Source organism: Sander lucioperca, chromosome 1, assembly GCF_008315115.2.
Source record: "Sander lucioperca isolate FBNREF2018 chromosome 1, SLUC_FBN_1.2, whole genome shotgun sequence".
Taxonomy (NCBI): Eukaryota; Metazoa; Chordata; class Actinopteri; order Perciformes; family Percidae; genus Sander; species Sander lucioperca.
This window is the reverse complement of record NC_050173.1, coordinates 11,424,784-11,445,777: the sequence shown is the minus strand read 5'-3', so window position 1 is coordinate 11,445,777 and position 20,994 is coordinate 11,424,784. Positions and strand designations below refer to the sequence as shown.

The window sequence follows — 20,994 nt, the reverse complement described above, 5'->3', positions numbered from 1 at the left end:
CCATGTAGGTAATACTGTATTCGTCTGTGAATTACTTTTTAGTCATCATCTGTTCATGCACAAACACGTGTGCATGTTGTTTATTTGTTGTAATATCAATGCTGTACGGTCATATTTAGAGTTTTGTTATTATTATTACTGTATTGTTATTAAGAAGAAGAAGAAGAAGAAGAAGACCAATCAACCAATCAATCAAACCAATCACAGAAAAACACTTGGATTGTGTGGGGTTTTGGGGTTTTGTCATCTACACGCTTTTCATTGAGTGCAAATAGCCAGAAGGGGGCGATATTGTTCCATTTACAGATGATCCACATGTATTTCATACAATCTCAATCAACACATTTAATACAGTAAAAGACAGTAGGCTAGGCTACACAACAGCACCGTCCTCATTCCTGTCATTAGCTCTAATACTTCAGTCTTCTATTTTAACTTTCTCCTCGCTGCTTATGTTTTTATTTTAAATATATTTTTTTTATAGAAAAGAAAATGAGTCATCCAATGCTGCAAAAATAACCTCTCTCTCTCTCTCTCTCTCTCTCTCTCTCTCTCTCTCTCTCTCTCTCTCTCTCTCTCTCTCTCTCTCTCTCTCTCTCTCTCTCTCTCTCTCTCTCTCTCGGAGCCAGGCTTCCTGCTCTTAGTTCCCAGAGTTCCCGGCTGCTGGCAGTAGAATGCTGGGAATATCCGGAGAGGAAGGGGAAGTGACATCACAGCGCTGACCTTCCGTACCAGGCCATATCACCTGGTGCTGGCTGGAGGAGAGCTACCACACACACACACACACACACACACACACACACACACACACACACACACACACACACACACACACACACACACACACAAATGCATTTACATTGACGGAGAAACTGTATTGACACACTTCAGTTTGCTATTCAGGAGAAGAGAAAGAGGAAAAATTGTGAGCAAGTTCCCATGAAGAGAGAAGGGAAGTGATAACTTCAAGTGCAGAAAACTTTGCATAGACAGGCTGCGCTAACCACATGTTTGACGGTAAAGTTCCCACCATACTTCAGCGCGGTTCCTCACATCAGCTCTGTCTGTCTTTCTGCCTATTTAGTCAGCTTGTACTGGCTGACCATATAAATTAATCAGAATCCGAAACTGGATATAATCACACACTATTCAGTCTGTCCCACGGTGTATGGTGATGTGCAAGTCTGCACTTAAAGTGTTTTCAATAAGATACAGAAAGTCAACATCTGTTAGTTTTCAACAAGTTAAAGGTTTAAGAAAGTAGGTAAGGAGAGTTAACATTCAAGACCATTGGAAGGATAAAACCAGACCTCCATCCTCCCCAACTGTACACAATACTCCCCCTACTGTCCATATAAAGCTGTAGACCTCCAGATTGTAAGCATGCTTCACCCCGCCAAGCCTTCACCAGTCCTTTTACTGTAACACCTCCTCAGGGTCCACACTGGCCAAATCATGATACAACTTGTCTTAGCAGTTGGAGATATGAAAAAATTAGTTTATGGGCATTTTTCTTTCTGGATGAATATTTTGACCATGTCCATTTACTAGGTAGGCTACTTACAGTTTGGAGGCACAGTTTTTTCACATTTCAGATGTTCATGAGTTGTTCCACCAAAAGTGATCCCCCCAAACTTTTTAGATGTTTAATTTAAATAATCGTTGTGTAGTAGTTATCCATCATTTCACAATAAAAGCAAAGACCATATAGCCTACACATGAACACATATTTGTGTAGCATAATTTATTTTTTTTCTTCTTCTTTTCTCCCCCAATTAAGCATCTCACAGCCTTGTGATCTTTTAGAGGATCATCAACAGTGTACAAAGTAGTTCACATTAGCAACATTAAAATGCTGCTTATACATAATGCATCAGTATTATCAGTGGAATAACATAATTTATAATACTCAATCAGTCAATTTGTTTGCAGAGATAGTACTTTGACTTTTGATATTTTAAGTACATTTTGTTGAATGTACTTGAATTTTGAATGCAGGGCTTATATTTGTACATTGTTGTATTTGTGCTTTTACTTTAGTAAAGGATCTGAATAACTTATTTGCAGTGCAAATAACTGAAATGAAAAATCCTCCACCAACCCAAAAAACTGATCTTAAATTCGACATGTAAAAACACTGCCAAACCTTTAAGTAAAGGGAAGGCCCTGCCCCCATGCTTAACAAAGTGAAAAAGACTTCAATACACATGTTGCACACAGATGGCCTGTAGTGGAGATATGTACTGATTGAGGAGAGTGTCTCTGAGGTTACATTCTTTAAGAGCAAAGTCTGGAAAACACATACATACAAACCTACACACTTGCACAAACACAGACATACAAAGACAATATATATATATATAAAAATATATAGAAAGAACATGTGTCTACGAAGAGCAGGATGGACAGAAGAAGACGTGGAAGTCTACAGGGGAGGTATGGTCAAAAGAAGAGAGAGGGGAGTAAGATGAAAGAGGGATGGGAGAGCGAAAGAAAGAGAACATGCAGAAGTCCCTTGATGCCAAATCAGGCAGAAAGGGAGGAGGGATGAGTAGTGATGGGGCAAAGAGGGAGGGAGGGGGAGGTAGAGACAGAGTGTGTGACGTCATTATACAGGATGACAAAAGAAGAAGGGATTCTCTGGTCAGCTGCTGCTGCTGCTGCAACTGTCTATTGTCCTGCTGACAGAGGACCCCTCCACACACACACACACACACACACAGGCCTAGGCCCTCTCTCTCTTCTTCAAGTTCAACTCTGATTACATGGCCGACCAACTGGCAGTTCCAGGCATTTAAAGACCCTGCTAACCCCCTCCCCTAAACCCCAGCTGTGTCATCTGAGTGTTTTCAGTATGTCTGAGATCCAACAGATGTTTGGTCCAAAAAGAACAGATCCAGAAAAAATTGCAAAGAAGTGCAGGCATGGAAAAAGAAGACGAACGAATGCAGCCTTTTTTTTTTAAAGTGAATATACATTTTCAAAGTAGGCCTATTAAAATGTTTTACTATTTAAAGTTGAAGTGCACGAAAAAGCTGCTCAATTAAACAAACAAGAGTGCTTGTAATGAGTTGTTTTCCACCCATGGAGAAGTTTATTGTTTTTAAAGAAGAGGCGATAAATTCAGCCAACTAATAGAAGCAGCTATGAATGAAGCTCCTTTCTTCCCTTTGTGTGTGTGGTGTGTATGTATGCGCCTCACGTAGTCCCTAAAGGTGCTGAGCTCTGCATTATCATTTATTTACCTCCCTGGTGTTTCAGGCATTGTGCAGTGGTGTTTGAGTGTGTATCATGTTGAGTAAAAATATCAGAACATGCCTGTGCTCGTATGCAGTCAGTATGAATTCATAAATGTTTACAAGTCTGATTTCTGCTTTCAAATCAATCCAGAGCAAATGACCCTTGCCCAACTGACCTTAACAATATTCAATCCTCCACTGTCTCTGCACAGTGTGTGACACTCTGGTCCATTCTGCTTTGATTAACCTCTCTTTGACACAAACACACACACAGAGAGGGTATATGACCACTCTGTGACACTCACAGACAGACACAATAGGGGATCCAACACATTCCTTTCCCCAGGTGGCATAAAAGACGCAGCCAGATCAATGGCCTAATGGGCTCCAAACCAATGGCTGACGATCATTAACCCCTGAGTTCCTTATACTCCAAGTCAGACTATTGTGTGACCACTGTGTGTTCGTATACAGACTATTGTGTGAGGTTTCTTTCTGCCGTGTGGAGCTGGTTAACTGCTGGACGAGGGGTCTAACTTAGGACATTAGATTGTGACGACATGTGTCGTCTTGACCTGAGAAACTGTGGAAAGCTGGACATTAACATGTGCCAAAATGTCCCAGAAGTGTTAGACAAACAGTGATGGCGACAGCACATTTAGTTCAATTTGGAGGTACTTTATGAGTTTTAGTTCTACTTTGTATTTCCATTTTAGGTTACTTTATACTTCTACTCTGCTACATTTCAGAGGAAAATATTGTGATTTTTTTTACCCCACTCCATTTATTTAACAGCTATACATAGTTCCTACTAGTTACTTCTCAGATTTCGTCATGTTGTAAATATTAAAATGCTGTTTATACATGTTAATGCATCAGCATGATAATCCAGTGATATACATGATAAATATAACTAATATAGTAAATACACATACTTTTGATGCTTATGTGCTTTTGAATGAATAAATGAATGGAATCTTTATTATGAACGATTGAAGCAATATTTTGAACACAGAACTGTTACTTATGATGGAATTTGTTTTATATTGTGGTGTTGCTACTTTTACCTGAGTAAAGAATCTAAATACTTCCCACCACAATGTCAATTATCACAGCAGCCCCTAAACATTTTGAATATCTGCAATGACACCACTCCTGGAAAACATGAACTTTCTGCAGTATAATTTTACCAACTAAGACTTGGACATTCATTTTCAGGTATACCTCTGCAGCACAATTTTATTTCCATCCCTGTACTACCACCCAGCGCTGTCGCCCCCTCCAACCGCTCTTAGATTCAGCAGGAGCTCACTCCATCCCTCTTTCTCCTCCAGGCCTCCACTCCAATTCCACTGAGTCCATGCAGCCGTGTGTGTGTGTGTGTGTGTGTGTGTGTGTGTGTGTGCGCATGTGTGTGCGTGTGTTTGTGGAGGGCTGGTGGTGGGAACACAATGGGCAGTAAGGGGGCTGGCTGAATGGGACTATTGAGTCTGCTCAGCCAAACAGAAAAGCATCCTCCATCTCACTTCAAACCCCACAGTTCCACTGTGTACAACCAGGCCTTTATTCTCCATAATTACTCCCCGACACACATGTATACACACATGCACGCACACACATATACATACATATTTATAAATATATATGAATGATTGTATGCAGTATGCACTAATCACAAACATTACACAGCCAGGCTGACTCTTGACAGTCTAAAAATGTGTCAAGTGTCAGTTTAATCACTAAGATGATACGTTTCAATATTTCAACACAACAATTGAACCTGAAGGTTCACTTACAGATAAATAATATATAGAATGTTTTTTAAAGGATATTTTAGCAGATTGCTATATGTCCACACAGCTTTTTTAAGTATGGATAGAATGACAACTGTTATGGTGTAGGTTAAGAGCAAATTAAATTAAATTAAGTAAAATATATATCATCATCGCAGACAAGCACAATATATACACTGATGAATGCTGGATTTTTTTTTTTTAAATGATTAAAATGTCTTGGGTCATCACATTATGTTTTCATAATGTTTAAAGATTCGATCCTATGTCAATAAAGTTTGGACTCTCTACTTTTCCCTTTCCCTTAATTTGCTGTTTACCTGCACCTGCCTTGTAAATATAGGATGGAATGTGCTCTCAATCACCCAGCTAAAAAGAAACAATTCAGCCAATGCATGTAGAGTTTAATTTCCAAAGCCATCTGAGCCTTATTTTCTTCACTGCAATAGAAAAAATAGCTGCAACAGCTGTGTCACAATATGTATTAACAACCTAATTCACTGTAAGCCCTTTAACAAGAGGTATTATCATAAACAGACTGTCAGACAAAAGCAGCAGGCCCTGACAGAGAACGTGCTGTCACAGAGTGCGGTATCACAGACAGTTTTTTGTCAGTGCTACACTGGGCAATTTAAACTCCACCAAGCTCGTTAGCCTAGATCCAGCCCTGCGGCCAGCCTGGTCATTGTACATATAGCACACTGAATCATTGTGTAGGAGGATAATCCATACAGGGTAATTGGTACACCCTATCATGCAACACATAAGGACAGCAGGATTTAGGTGTGGATGGATGGGTGGGTGGGTTTATCCATCTATCCAAATAAATGTGCATAGATACAGAGTAGTTGAACTTTGATCTATCTATCTGTCTGTCTATCTATCTATCTATCTATCTATCTATCTATCTATCTATCTATCTATCTATCTATCTATCTATCTATCTATCTATCTATCTATCTATCCATCTATCTATCCATCTATCTATCTATACAATCCTACTTCTCCCACCCAGCTTGCAGCAGGTCTGTGTGTTGGAATGACATCTCACACACACACACACACACACACACACACACACACACACACACACACACACACACACACACACACACAGAGAGGAACAAAGGGCGCAGGCAGTAGGAGATGTGGTGTTGTGTGTGTGTGTGTGTGTGTGTGTGTGTGTGTGTGAGGGACGGCTGAAGGCTGAGCCGGGTGGGGGTGGGGGGTGTGGGGAGGTGGAAGCTCCATATGGCCCCCCCCCTCCCCACCCCTTGTATCCCCTCCCTCCCTCCCTCCCCCTGCAAACAGGCAGATGTCAAATGGGACGTGCCTCTCTGATGGGGCACAGGGTCACACTGCACAGGGGTAAATAACAGAATAGGAGTGACAGAGAGAAAGATGCCTTCCTGCCAACACATCCCCCTCCCCAAAACACACCAAAAGAGATGTGTACACATGATACCAGGAAAAAGCTGCTAACACAAACATGCCAACACACAGCCATGGGCATTGAATTACAATCAGTCTAACATACTAAAATTGTATGAAGTAGCTTATTAAACATGACTTTTGATCAAATTGAGTCACTTTCAAATTGGCTTACATGCAGAAGAAATGTTAAAACATATGAGAAACATAAGGAATGTGAATAAAATGTATTTACAATACATCTGAGCCTCATTCTTAACTGCAATATAAAAACTGCTTATGCAACATCCATGCCTAATCATTCTTCAGATTATGTTTTGAAGGTTTTATCAAGTTCAATGATGCATTTTTTTATTGTAATCTTATTATATTGTATTTTTTATTGCACTGCCTTTTTTCTTTTATAAGAAAAGTATATCTAACGACAAGCAATGCAAATGAGTTTCAGCCATAAATGCTAATATATGCATTAGTTCATTCACTTGCCAACCACCATGATATAAATGGGTTGGACAAAATATTAGAAACACCTATCAGTATAACAATTGAAACTATAATGACTATAAAGTTGAATCAACAACTCTCTAAAACAGTTTCATTGAACATTCTAACTTCCATTAGGTTAGCATTTATTGCAGGGCTGTTGTATTAGAATTTTTGCTTGGGGTACCAAATAAATTGAAGACTGTACTTAAGTATAAATTACTCAATACCAGACAGTGATTGGTGTGTGTGCGTGTGTAAGAAGAATGCATGTCTCTAATGTGTCTAGCACAAGTTGAGTATGAAGGGAGATGCAACTAGACTCAAGGACAGGTGTCATTTGTGTGTGTATGTGGAGGTATGGGCTGCAGTCCTAAACAAAGCAGGGGAATGGAGATCACGCACGCACGTACTCACGCACGCACATACTCACTCACGCACGCACGCACGCACACACGCAGGCTGTTCTCTGTGTATTGAGCCCTGAATGGTTACGCCCGTAGGGCAGGAGTAAGGTTACTTTACATACTGCACTTACAGCTCCCTTTACCACTGGGGTATAAAATAGATTTGAATGAGAAAGAGGGGAACAGAGGGGTGGAAGGAGGGGGAAGAGGGGTGAGAAGGGGGAGGAGGGCCGGGGGACTCCCTTTGTGTAACAGGAGGCGAGCTGCTGCTCTGGCATGGCTATGGAGATGGAGGAGCGGGGTCACTCTCCCTGCTCTCCCTCCCTCTGTCTCTTTACTATAGGCTGGCTGCTCTGTCTTTCCTCTTCATCCCTCCCTCCATCCCTTCCTCCCTATTAGCATAGCAGCTGCCTGATACAGGGCGTAGGGTGGGGCATGGCCAGGTTGCTGTGTGCATATGTGTATGTGAGGGTGTTTGTTGGAGGGAGGGATGTTAGGGGGGAGGATGGGGGGTTCCAGTCAATGGTGGTCCGTCTGGCTGGTGAATAGCAGCTAAAGCAGGCCCCTGCAAGCTAGACAAAGGAGCCGGGATGGAGGGGATGGGGTGTGTGAGGGAGATGGAGGAAGGAGGGAGGGGTGGAAGAATGAGGCAGTGAATGGAGCGCCTTGTCACTAGCGCTATGGAGAGAAGCACAGAATGAACTGGAAGAATGAAAAAAAAAAAAAAGTTCAAAAAGGAGCGGAGGGCAAGGAAAAGACTGGCCCGACCACCTGTCTCTCTCTCTCTCGCTCACTTGATTTATTTTACTCCCCTTCTTATTCACAGGCAGACTTTTGGGGAGGGGGTGTTCACTGGTCGTGGTTAGCGACAGACATGTTTTTGTTTTTGGAGTGAAAGTGTTGTATCAGCAGGATTTCAAGCTCACTGTCACCCACCAGCATTGCTGACTCTGTGCTGACTTCACTGCACACTGGGCTGTGGTTTAAATGTTTGGTGGGCTCCATTCTGCAAAATGACAGCGAGCAAAAAAGTAGTCAACATAGTGCAAGACTGTCAAAAAGGATGAGTCCACAGAAAATGTGCTGATAAGTTAGGAAATGAGACAGTGGGGTATGATTATGGACACCAGGTGTTGCCAAGGTAACAACTATACAGGATCTAAATAAACTTCTGTCCCATCAATAGCACTTGTTAGAGATACATACCTGTCCTGATAGATGAATGGAGGAAAACTCAATCTCACTGTTTATTACTCCCTGTGAATTAAAGAAAGCAAGCCTATGTAACTTTTGAATTAAGAAGTGGAACATTAAATAAGTTTTATGCTTTTTCTACTCAGTCTCAGTCAGGTCACCTAAATATCACATCATTAGAGTAACTGAGTCCAGAGTTGAGTTGTGGGTAATGTTGGAAAATTCAATATGACATTATCGTAGCAGTGGCTGCTCTTTAGCAAAGTTTACATATACAGTCATTTGAAATTGTTTGAACTTTTTTGCAGTTATAAATGACACTGCTGATATCATGTAACTTTAGATATCAGATATAATCAGATATAGCTATCAGCTCGGATTTCACTACGTTGTGTTGGTTAAGAGTTTATGTGACAATAACATACAATCGTACGAGGTACAATTCTATTGAAATGTAATCCCATCAGCTCCTTCCTTGTGGCCGTCAGATCAGCACAGAAAAAGAGTCACCCGGTTGCCCCTGGTGCCAGGGCACTGGCACTCCCGGATCCAGTCAAGTCTTGACGAAAGGACACCACAGCTCCTGACATCGTGCTTGAGGCCATCCAGCTCACCAGCAGAGTCTGCCTAAAGATACAGATATTTCCCAGAGGAGTTGGTGGAGACCAAAACGGAGCTAAAAGGAGAAAGAATTTTGGATTTACATTCATCAGATGGACACAAATACAACTCTTGCCAACAGGTTCACCATATCAACTTAACAAGGTGATAATATGATAGTGTTGTCTACTTGTCTTTGCTGTGAAATGGCCAAACAAAATCAAATAATGCAGGTTTAAATTTGGTTGTATTCCAGCATATAACATTAATGTAGCAAATTACAGATGTATGTGGCTAAAAATAAATAAATTTCAGGTCTGTAAAATAACTTCACCGTTGTCGACCAAGCAGTTAAAGCACTGTAATGCTGGCCTTAGACACAAAGTTGTGTTTATGACTAAATGCAAGGTAAAATGACAGAATACCTTTTAAAAATAAAGAGATATATACAACCACGCAGGTATTTTCAGTTGCTCTCAGGTGGAACCTGGGTTGAGCTACCATGGGAAATAAGTGATGTCACAAAACTCGATGTACTAATAAGAATGATAAGAGCATACCTTGTCCTGCCTTAACAGGTGCAACAAAACTAAGATACTGGAAAGACTGTTTAACACTTCTCTAAATTCCTCTTTATGTGGCCAGACAGCAATCATGTCAATACCGAAGCACTTTGAGGAAGTCATACACAGGAGGATCTCATAATCAAAGCTTGCGCCATTGTACACATGTTGAACAGGAGCCGTTATAAAATGAGGAATTTAGTGTTGCAAAACCAATTAAACTGTGTTTTACACATATCACAAGATGTTCAGTTAATCTTGTGTCTTACAGATCAAGTGTAAGCCTTCAAATGAGGGGTGTAAGCATGCATATGAATATTTTATGAGCCACGGAACAATGGCCTTTTGAATGGAGATGAAAGATAATCACACAGACGCACTTGATTGCAGCTGCTGTAACATCGATGCACCAACAATAATTTACTCGATTTATGTGTGAAATACCAAAACAGACAATACATGCACATGCACAGGGCTGTAACCTATTATATATGCCAAAGTGGCCTGTTCACTTTTTTAATAAAGTCATTTTGATGCTGCTCTAAAGTAATTCCCCAAACAATTCTTTATCTGATTTTCTCTGCAAAATTCCTCCAGAAAATGTATTGTGTTTTTCTGGCTCACTAAAAGCAGGCTTCTCCATGCACAGGCCGGACCAAGACGAGCGAGGAAAGCCAAGGCACATGAAGAACCTATTAGGTGGCCTGGCAGCCAGCAGCAACCCTGGGAGGCCAGCCAGCTCAGTGTGTGAACAATAGGGAACCCAGCTCAACAAAAACATCCTGCAGAAGTGAGAGACTGGGAGGGAGAGGGGAAAGGACAAGCGAGCAGCAAGCCAGATAGCCCGTTCAGCCTGCCACGGCATCAAAACACAGAGGGGGCTGGTGTTTAGAGGAGCTAACTTTCCTGGTGCTGAGTTTGTATCTGACAAAGAAATGCATCAGATCGGCGCTTGGTGTGTCAGTTCAGAACATTTGAGGTCAAAGATGGTTCAGCTACAGCTCAGAATGCAAGTTTAACTGCTGCTCTAACAACCAAACTTTATCACTTAGAATTTAAATTCAGGATTTAAATTCTCTCAATATTCTCTCTATTCTACTCATATTTGTAACCCTCAACAGTTGACAGGTCGACACCCAGCACATGTTACAACATGAACAGGTCCGACATGCAGGAAGATGAATTGTCCCTTTTCCCACGACCCTCCCACAGCCACGCAATATCAGTTGCAACGCAGCATTTCCATGAAACGGTGAGAACATGACTCAATGAAAGGTTTCAGTTCAAGTAAACAGGTGTTGAGACTCATGAGCAAAATGTAACCACCACCGGTATATTGTGCTTTTATAAGTGCTACTAGTACAGTGAAGAAGAAGAAAATGTTCATTTAAAGGCTTCGCCTAAAAATCAACTTTTGTCGGCCAGCACAAAATACAATTCTTAACTGTTTTGGATGCAAATGAATCAGTGTGTTCCAGTTTTTTGACTCGTTATCGGTCCAAATTAAGTGAGAGTAGTTAGTTTAACCAACCATTTTTTTAGGGCCATTAAATGCACCATCACAGGAGGCTTCAAAGTAAATATTTCACAAGAAAAATCACAGAAATAGACATGAAAAAATGTTTCGTGCCCCTCCAACAAATCAGCTGATTGTGAATTGTGATTGTGTTTTTTAAGAAGTAGTGTTACACAGCATATGGGAAGGGGTTAGTGCAGTGAAAGGAACAAAGATAATTTTGAGTATAAGAGAATAGATGTTGAGTGAAAGACACACTTGAGTGTGTGTGCAAAAGCAGGTTGTTAGCAGAGAGCTGAAATGTAGCGCAAAGCTTGGGCCTTAATCGTCAGAAAGAGAGCACAAGAGAGGAGTGTGTGTTGGAAAGTTTTTGAGTGTGTGGGGGTAACATAAAACCAGCTCTCCCACAACACACACAGGGGAGGGGACCCTTCTTTAAACTGAGCCTACCCACAATGCACTGGGCTCTTTTATCCCGGCAGTGAAAGGATGAGGCCAGATGAATGACAAAAGGAGAGAATGGGGATCTGGGTTGGGCCTGGTTTGGAAGACAGGGAGGGAAAAGAGAGAGAAGAGGGGTGTGTTTCCCAAACCAATCTTTTCTATGAAAAATGCAGCAGGAGGGAGGGGGAGGGAAAAGGGAGAAGGGGGAGGAGAATGTAGCTTTTTGCTTGGTAGATGAGGAAGAAATGTATGCATACACAGAGAATTTGAGTTTAATGATTTCTTTACTGGCTTGTACACAAACGTACAAAAATAATACAGCACGCATCTCCACATGACATCACGTCATCATCACAGTGTTACAAACGTTCAAAAACAAAAGAATACAAACAGAATTAAACATGATGGAACATCTGCATCACTCATGAAAAAAATCAGCTGTTTCCTCTTGCTTGAAATTAAGCAAGACAAGAAACACAACTTGGTCCAAAGAAGTCAGCACTTTCTTTCTCTTAAAAAAAACATTTCACTCATGTACACCAATCCGGTGGCTGGCTCCTTACATCATAAATGTTATGACCCTGGTAAGCCAAACAACCACACAACCGTGCAATTTGTAATCATGTTACAATGATCTTACCATCAAATGTATTATTCCCCTTTCAAAAAAAACAGGAAGACAGCACTTCAAAAAAGAAAGTGCCCCAAGATATCATCATCATCGAGATATATATATATATATATCCATATGTATATATACATACACCCAATCACAGAGATACACACATCTTTGTTAAAAAAAATCATGTTTTTTCCACAAAGTAACACACACATTATCACCTGGAGCATATATTTATACAATAGTATTTTGTTGTGTTCGTTTTTTTTTTCTATTCAGAAAAAAAAAAAATGAAAATGTTGACACATAAAAGCCAACTTTTCAACAACAGTCATCAGTGCAATATTCAAACAAATAAAAGAAAGAAAAAAAACATCAAGTTTAAGACAAGCGATGCATATTTAATTTGTTGCCTGATGACAATCTAACCCTTGATGTAATGGATCTATCGCGTGGTTGTTCCAGGTTTCAAATGAGAAGTTCTCAGTCTTGATGACTGTTTCATCAACAGCACACAGGGCCCTCATGAGAAGCACACAATCATACAAACACACAACCATTAAAAAAACACACTCTCTTTCAACAGCTTCTCATGTGGTGAAACCAGCGTTGCTGTGAAGCCTTTTTTACAACTGTGGGCCATTTGAGCGGTAGGCTTTAAAAACAAAAAAAAGAAAAAGAAAAATACAAGCAGCATTGATACAAATGTTAGGGTGTCATGACTTTCAAAATGCAGCAGGCAAGTTTATGAAACCAATTTTCCTTTTCAGTGACATCCTGCAATAGTCATGTGTTGTTGTTGTTGTTGTTGTTGTTTTTAAAGTCTTCATCGTCCAACAGTATTAGGGTCCTGCTCAGTAGTAGTAACTATTCCAAAGCCTTGGCTCCTGCAGTTACCCCGTACAAACACTGGGGGCGCACAAGGCTCCGCATTTTTGTGCAATTAAACTCCCTGCATTTATTAGTCATGCGATACAATTCCATTTTTGTATAACTGGAAAAAAAAATTATATATATATATATATATATATATATATATATATATATATATATATATATATATATACACACACACAGGCTAATGAAGACAGACAAAGTAAGTGGAGGTTTATAGGGAACTCAATGGCAGTGTGTGGGGGTTTGTTTGAGAGAGAGAGAGAGAGAGAGAGAGAGAGAGAGAGAGAGAGAGACAGACAGACAGAGAGAGACAGACAGACAGAGAGACAGACAGACAGACAGAGAGAGAGAGAGATAGATAGATAGATAGATAGATAGATAGAGAGAGAGAGAGAGAGAGAGAGAGAACCACAGACTCCCTTGGTTTGGTTGTAGTGTAAAAATAAACTGTCCCGACTGATGATGCAGGAATTGGTTCATTGCATCTTCTGTTTTGAAGTCCATCTGTCTGTTAGGCTACAAAAAACATACTGGCATGTTGATGATCACAGACAAATTGTGACTCTCCTCAGACTCCAAACAACGTGGCAGAGTGGTGAGAGAGCTGAACAACTTGAGAATACTTTATAGTCGAGGTAGCTGGCAAAAGGCAACCAAACAAAGTCCTTTTAATGGGAGGATGGGGGAGAAAGTCCTCTTGAAGGTCAACAGGCTTTAACAGAGGGGGTTCTGGGTGGATGGGGGGGGGGGGGGGGTGTTGGGAGTGGCAGGTCTACCTCCACACGGGACAGTTTATACTACGAGTCTGAAGCAGCTTGAGTCACCCTAGATATTCTTACACTTATAGATTTAAAAAAAAAAAGAAGAAAAAAAGAAGAACCACAACATATTCAAAAAATGCATCTTCTCAATGTACCTTCATAAATAAAAAAAAAACCCAGCCTGCTTTCACAGTGATGACTAGGATGTTAATAAAATACTGAAAGGAGATTATAAAGTGAATTCCAAATGCGACTTTTTTTTTGATACAAAGCGAAAGCAGCGGTTTTTTTAATAACACAATGACCATCGGCAAAGTGGTCGCACATGGCCTGAAAAGTTGGACGCCAGCATGGCAAGATCTGCATGAAGTAGGCAGAGGCATTCAGCTACTGTCTCTTAAAAAAAAAGTAAAGCTATTGTGTACAGTACTTCACAACAATGATGGAGTCACTTGTTGTTAGATAATGATTACACATCTGAAAGCGTGTTGGATAGCCATGATGCCGCTCTTTGAGTAAAAAAAAAAAATCAAAATCAATGAATCTATTAGCCTGAAGAAAACAGGCCTGTGGTAGCCAACAGAGGGCAACCCTTCTTCTCTTGTTCATGTGTGTTCCCTTTTAGATATTCCAGCATGCAGCCATATAGCATCAAGTGCCGTGTTTCATATAAAATAACTTAAAAAGGGTTTTTACAAGTGAACAATGAGGAGCAACCCCCCCCCTTCCACAAATAAACTATTCAAAAGTATTCTGGGGATGGGAGGTCATGGATAGAAAGAAACTGGGCCATTTGCACTCTGGAGTCCAAACACACACACACACACACACACACACACACACACACACACACACACACACACACACACACACACATGGGATACACAGGTACACTAGCTCTTTTTTTTATAGTGGACGATACACATTCAAGAGGAAAGCTTTAGTACCAACAAACTCACCGAAATGGCGTTTCTTTTGTTAAAGATTCGTGTTGAAGCGCTGTGTATGAACCATGCGGTGCTTCACTCAGGAGTGCAGAGAGGGCCCCGTTTGGTTAACAATGAGGGAAGAGTATTGTGCAGGTCTATTTTTATTTCCTTTTTTTTTTTTTTTTTTTTTTTTTAAATTTGGCACAACTATGTAGATAATGGCAGTTTGTTTTTGCTTTTACAAGAGCCTGACTTTTCCGTGTATTGGAGTTTTATTTTCCACCTGTTGTTATTTTTTCATTTTCTTATTTTACCTGACAGCAGAGACAGATCACCGGGCGCCAGAGGAGTACTTGGCCTTGGTGATGAGGTATAGCACAATGTCTTGGTGGCCCCCGAAGGCGGCGATGTGTAAAGCGCTCCACCCTTCCCTGTTGGCCAGTCGGATATCTGCACCAAACTTCACCAGCAGTTTTACCAGCTCCAGGTTGCCGTCAATGACAGACTGATGGAGGGCCGTCTGTCCTTCTGGCCCAAAGGAGTTGACGTTGAACTCGCAGTTTGTCATGTTCTGCAGCAAAGAGTGCAGCTCCTTGGTGTTGCCCTTCTTCACCGCCTCCTGGAAAACCCTCTGTGGCGCGGAGCAAGTAGACACATCCGCCTGGCTCATGGTTGCAGCTCGCTGGAGGGTGGGGGACCAGTAATCCTGCCTGGGCTCTGAAGCTGATAATAATCGTCTTCTCCCTGTTGAGCGTCTCTGGTCTGGTGACAATGCCACACTTACACTGGATTATAACCAGTTATTAAGGCACATTAAAGTACTAGAACAGAAAAAAGATCACTGTATATATCCCAAAAAGGACAAAAGAGGAAATAACACACTTGGTGTGCAAAAATGTTAATATTTGAGAGATCCTAAAATCCCTAAAATATAAAAGGGTACTCTCAAGCGATCCAGGGGTCTCTAGACGTATTCCCCTCTGTAGCAGCAGCAGGTAGCCTATAGCAGGGGATGGAGAAGAGACAGCTCCGACTTCACTTGGGGAAATTGGAAGTATGACCACTATCTCCACAGGGCAGCCTCCGCAGGGTTTCCTTGAACGGTCCGACCTGATTCCTGGCTACACGTCCCGGCTATATGTCGCTGCTCGTGGCCAGGGTGTCTGGGAAAGACAAAAAAGACAAGAAGAGTCCGCATGAATCCCGATTCCTCAACAACAGACCCCACATTCCTCCACATCCAACAGTGAGAGAGGAGACCTCCGTGGGCTCACGTTTACATTGCTTGATTTTTGCTACTAAACATGTCAGGAAATATAATCCGCTGCGGATGTGTGACTTACCTGTGACAGATGGACGGGTCCGTAGCGACGAAAACGAAACAAATCCACCGTGTGGCCCGGTCTGTGTCCTCCGCGCGAGTCTCTGCCCTGCGCTGCGCTCTGGGGGAATATTTTACGCGTCCTTTATTTGCATGACAAAACCATCCTAAAGAATCAACTGCGGAGGAATGGGCGGAAACCCGGGTAGGTTATAGGCTGCCGGGTCGGTGAGGGGGAGGGATTAGGGCCCTGTGAATCTGCAGGGAGGAGGCGTGGTCTCTCGAGGAAGGAGCCAAACGTTGCTACAGAAATATTAAACAAGCCGTCCACAGCAATTTTATGGTGAGCTCTATATCCGATCTCCTGTAGCCGACCCCAGGAAGCGGACTGAAAGCCAGAGGCATGGTGCTGCCAGAGCTGTAAACTGCTGAGAAAGCGGCCACGTTGTAAAGGATCATCCACTGGATTAACATCAACAGGAACTCCAAACAAAACGTCAATCAGGCCTCTCCACGTCTCATTGACAGCGATGTTAATGGTGACTGAAGAGCATCGCAGAGGATTTTATTCATGCAAAGCAAAAAACTTTATTAAAAAAAACAACTTTATTCACATTTTTATTTTACGCAACATTAAACTGTGACATAGGGCCTATGCACCGCTTTCTTTCGACTCTCACAACAGGTGAAAGTTCAAGAAAAAACAGTATTGTATCATTTTACTTTAGATTGAGAAACGATTTCACTTCTTAAAAGGGAAACAAATAACCATTGGCTCGTGGACTACAAATAATATTAGTCAAAATAGTTTATTAAGATGTCTTTTTTAAGTATAGGAGTATCTGGACTCATTAACACCCTTTCCTGTTAAATGGGGGCAGAAAAGGTGCTGATAATGACATACTATCCAGGAGAGGGTGTGGTTTACAGCAACGTGCTGCTGTTGGTGATATACGTGGCCCAACTTTCTCTGCAGTGTCACGAATGACTGGAACATCCTAGTAAATATGTGCACAACTATGAAACAAAAATGAGCAAAAAGCTCCTGTGCGTAAAGTATTTTTCAAATCCAGAGGCTATCGGTGCATTTAAAGAGTTTTATTCTCCACATGGTCACGGCTTAAGGGAGACATAAAAGTACTTATAAGAGTGACTGTCTGAAGTGTGAACGCATCTAAAACCTGTTCTCTCCAGACAGTGATTACCTCCGAACCAAATGGTAGGGACAGTAAAGTACAACCCAAACGAGTCTCTCAGTCGTACCGCTCCATCTCAAAACACCCCTGAGGAGGTGATTATAGCTGGCTGTTTGAATCATAAACTGCGGATATATTCCAGTTGTTTTAGACTGTGGGACTTCGAATAACAAAAGCCCTCCGCTACTTCCTTTTTGCAAGTGAAAAGAGGTGACGCAGTGCGCAGATTGACACGCCGCTCAGTTCCCCCCACCACCGTGGGAACTGGGTGGCTGTGTGTGTGTGTGTGTGTGTGTGTGTGTGTGTGTGAGAAAGACAGGGTGAAAATGTTGGTAGATATTGATAGACAGGGTTTGACAGAAAGAATGCATGTGAAAATGACAGAGCTGGATTGATAGAATGAAAGATAGATAGAGAAAGAAATATGTGAAAACCACACCAGGTATATCTCAGCCTCCCTCGGGGCCGTTTGCTCCGTTTAGCGGCCCATACTTCATCTCATCTGTGTAACACTTTATAAACCGCTCTTCGCTCTGATGGTTTGGTGGCTTTCACACTGTCCTCGTTTTCCCACACTCTGAACTGTACATTTGGCGCACGTCTGTGGCTGCATCTGTCTACATGAGTGTGCGAGTGTGCATCTGTGCGTCAGCGTGGGAGAGACAGCAACATATATCCCTCATGAACGTCACAACCGGTTTTATTTAATCTAAGGAAATATGACATTTTAAAACGAGGTTCATTACATTTGGAGTGCATTATCATGGCCATGGATGATGTTTGTCTTAGACTTTGGCTGGCAGGTGTCATTAAAGTCATGCATTGTTGCAACTGAAACATTAGTTCAAGTAAACAGGTCAACCACAGTTCTAAATACGCACAAGTTGGTTACCACAGGTAAGCCTGGAGACAGTATTTAATAAGCATCAAGTTATCACAAAAACTAACCTGAATGACAAACAAACTAATTTAATATACAGTATGTAGTAATCTTTCCTTCTTTTTTGGTGGTCATGGTATAAGCGTGATGCAGCACTCTCAGTGTCCCAGTATAGAAAACAACACTATTTGCAGCAATCAGTGGTGGAGGAAGTATTCATATCCTTTACTTAAGTAAAAGTACTAATACCACACTGTAAAGAATACTCTGTTACAAGCAAAAGTCCTGCAATAAAAAAGTAAAAGTATGTACAGTAAGTATCATCAGGAAAATGTAGGCTACTTAAAATATTAAAAATAAAAGTACTTAATATAGAAAAATCCTCGCATTTTAGAAACTGGAAACGATCAAAAGATTTCTTTCAATCAACTAAGTGTTTAATCGGCTAATCACTTCAGCTGTACTTGTAGGCCTGTATATTGTTGGCTAGTTTAATTCATAATAAAACATGTGTTTTATAAACTACAAGTGTTTTGTGTGCACAAACCTTAATTTGTAAAGTAGTAACTAAAGCTGTCCGATTATGAAGTGGAGTAAAAAGTACAATATTTCTTTCTGAAATGTAGTGGAGTAGAAAGTGGCATGAAAAGAAAAGACTCAAGTAAAGTGCAAGTACCTCCAATTTGAACTTAAGTACAGTACTTGAGTAAATGTACTTAGTTACACTCCACCACTGGCAGCAAAGTCAGCTCCACCTTTTTCATTATTTATTTTTTTATCACACACTGTGCACTTACTTATTCTCTATACCTGGGCACCCTGGGGTGAATTATCATGGTTTAAAAGATAAGCATTACAGACTGTAACCCCTTTTAAGGCAAATCTTTGATTATGGGCAAAAAACCCAAAATGGACTAAACTTTAATCTATATGAGAGAACTGGTATTGTACCAGTATTGTTGCTATAGTTATGTGCAAGTTAACAAACCAACCACACTGATCTAGGACCAAGGTTTAACTGTTGTTTTGAAAGTGTCTATACAATGGAATCTAACCAGACACCTGAGTGTCAGCCACTCAACACGTATTTCTGTATAATCTTATGTTCTTCATAGGCCAAACAGTTTGTGTGGGAGACTGATTCATCTGTTTTGAACACTTGTAGGTGCATCTGCAGGTGACTGTGCATGTGTTGTTTGTTCCCACAAAAAAAGTGGCCCACAGCTGCAAATGCTCAAAAACAAAGACAACGGCTGTGACTCATTGAAATGTGTCTCTACAGGCTCCATTTGATATGACACAGCATTGACCTGCATGGGCATACTGGAGTTTGTACATTAGGAAATCCACAAAGATTATGGGTTATGGCCACTTCTTCAGATTTGATATTTTTAGGATCACTGAGTTTGTATTACGTTTGTTACATATAGTTTTTTTTTTTAGGGTTACTGAATGGTGCAGAACATCTGGAAAATCAGGAACATCTGTCCGCTATCAGAGCTTCATGGCTGCAGTGAGCCTGGACACTTGGAAAACATTTGCACAGACCGCAGGAGCCAAAAGTTTCTCCGATTGGATAAGTTTCTCACAACTGTGTAAAGGCTAAAATTCTGTTTAAAACGACCAACGACGGATTCCATGCGTGCGTAAAAGCGCACGCCAATTACAGACATACTTTGCAATAATCGATCTCCAAAAGTCTTTAAGTTAGCCTTTACTGATGATATTCAGGTTTTATGCAGTTAGTCTGAGGGGCCGCCCCGGCACAGAGGCTGCGCTGAGGCCAATTCTTCTCAAACTGGTCACACAGAGATAATACACGTCTATTCTGGTTCTATTTTTGCAGTCATATCTCTGTTTTATTGCTCTGTGTTGATAAACAAGACGTGTTCCCCACCCCAGCGACATAGAGAGAACACAGAGTCGTGCAGTGTTGTGTGGCTGTCTAGTAAACGGAGCGCCGGACAGATCGGTGCGCTGTGCCGAGTTTTGGCGCCGAGAACCGGGGCGGCCGGGGCCAGACAAGACGGGAGGAGCCTCCCGTCCCGTCGGGGATGCTGTGCGCATGCATGTCGCTGAAGAGGAGAGTCCAGATCGGAAAACTCACACTTCTGGGATACACGAAGCAAAAAACTGTCATGCAAAAATGTCGACTTTTTTTATTTTTTATAAATCATTACGCTTTGTAAATTCTGTTCTTTTACATTCATGCCAGAAAGCATGTTGAACGAGCGAGAGAGAGAGAGAGAGAGAGAGAGAGAGAGAGAGAGAGAGAGAGAGAGAGAGAGAGAGAGAGAGTGACGTTTTACCAGGAGGGAGGGCCTTCTGAATCCAATTCATTCCGGGCACCACGTGTCCTCAGAGCGTGGGAAAGAGGCGAGCTTTTCTTCCCAGCAAAGAAAGAGCAAGGATCAAATAACACGGTGCTGTAGCAGAAAGCTCGCGCTCTGCGCAGAGGCAGGGGCTGCGACCACCCGGACAAGGACGGGACGAGACACACAGAGAGGGGCTTATTTGGGAGCTAGGGTGTCGACTTCATTCATAGCAATACAAATACTTAAGGATAAATTAATGTTACTGTAGTTATTATACAGTGTGTTTAAAAAAAGAGCGCAAGGCAACGTGCCAAAAGTGCACGTTTGAGAGAAAAAATAGCTTATATAAAACAATATCATTATGCGTCTTGTTCAATCCTCACATTGCAGTTAGGGATTTTCTTCT

At 41.5% G+C, this 20,994-nt stretch overlaps 1 protein-coding gene across 1 annotated transcript; it reads right to left on the bottom strand.

Annotated features, from left to right (window-relative positions):
• Positions 1–11,935: 11,935 nt before the first annotated feature.
• nrarpa (NOTCH regulated ankyrin repeat protein a) lies at positions 11,936–16,697 on the bottom strand. The gene is made up of 2 exons (XM_031278009.2): positions 16,220–16,697; positions 11,936–16,039 (listed from the first exon to the last, which is right to left on the bottom strand). The coding sequence occupies exon 2, from the start codon at positions 15,544–15,546 to the stop codon at positions 15,208–15,210; it is 339 nt and encodes a 112-aa protein (XP_031133869.1). The 5' UTR covers positions 15,547–16,039; positions 16,220–16,697; the 3' UTR covers positions 11,936–15,207.
• Between the last annotated feature and the right edge of the window lie 4,297 nt (positions 16,698–20,994).

What these genes read in the sequence shown, in the direction of transcription:
- nrarpa (XM_031278009.2), bottom strand. Translation starts at nt 15,546, where the DNA reads ATGAGCCAGGCGGATGTGTCTACTTGCTCCGCGCCACAGAGGGTTTTC.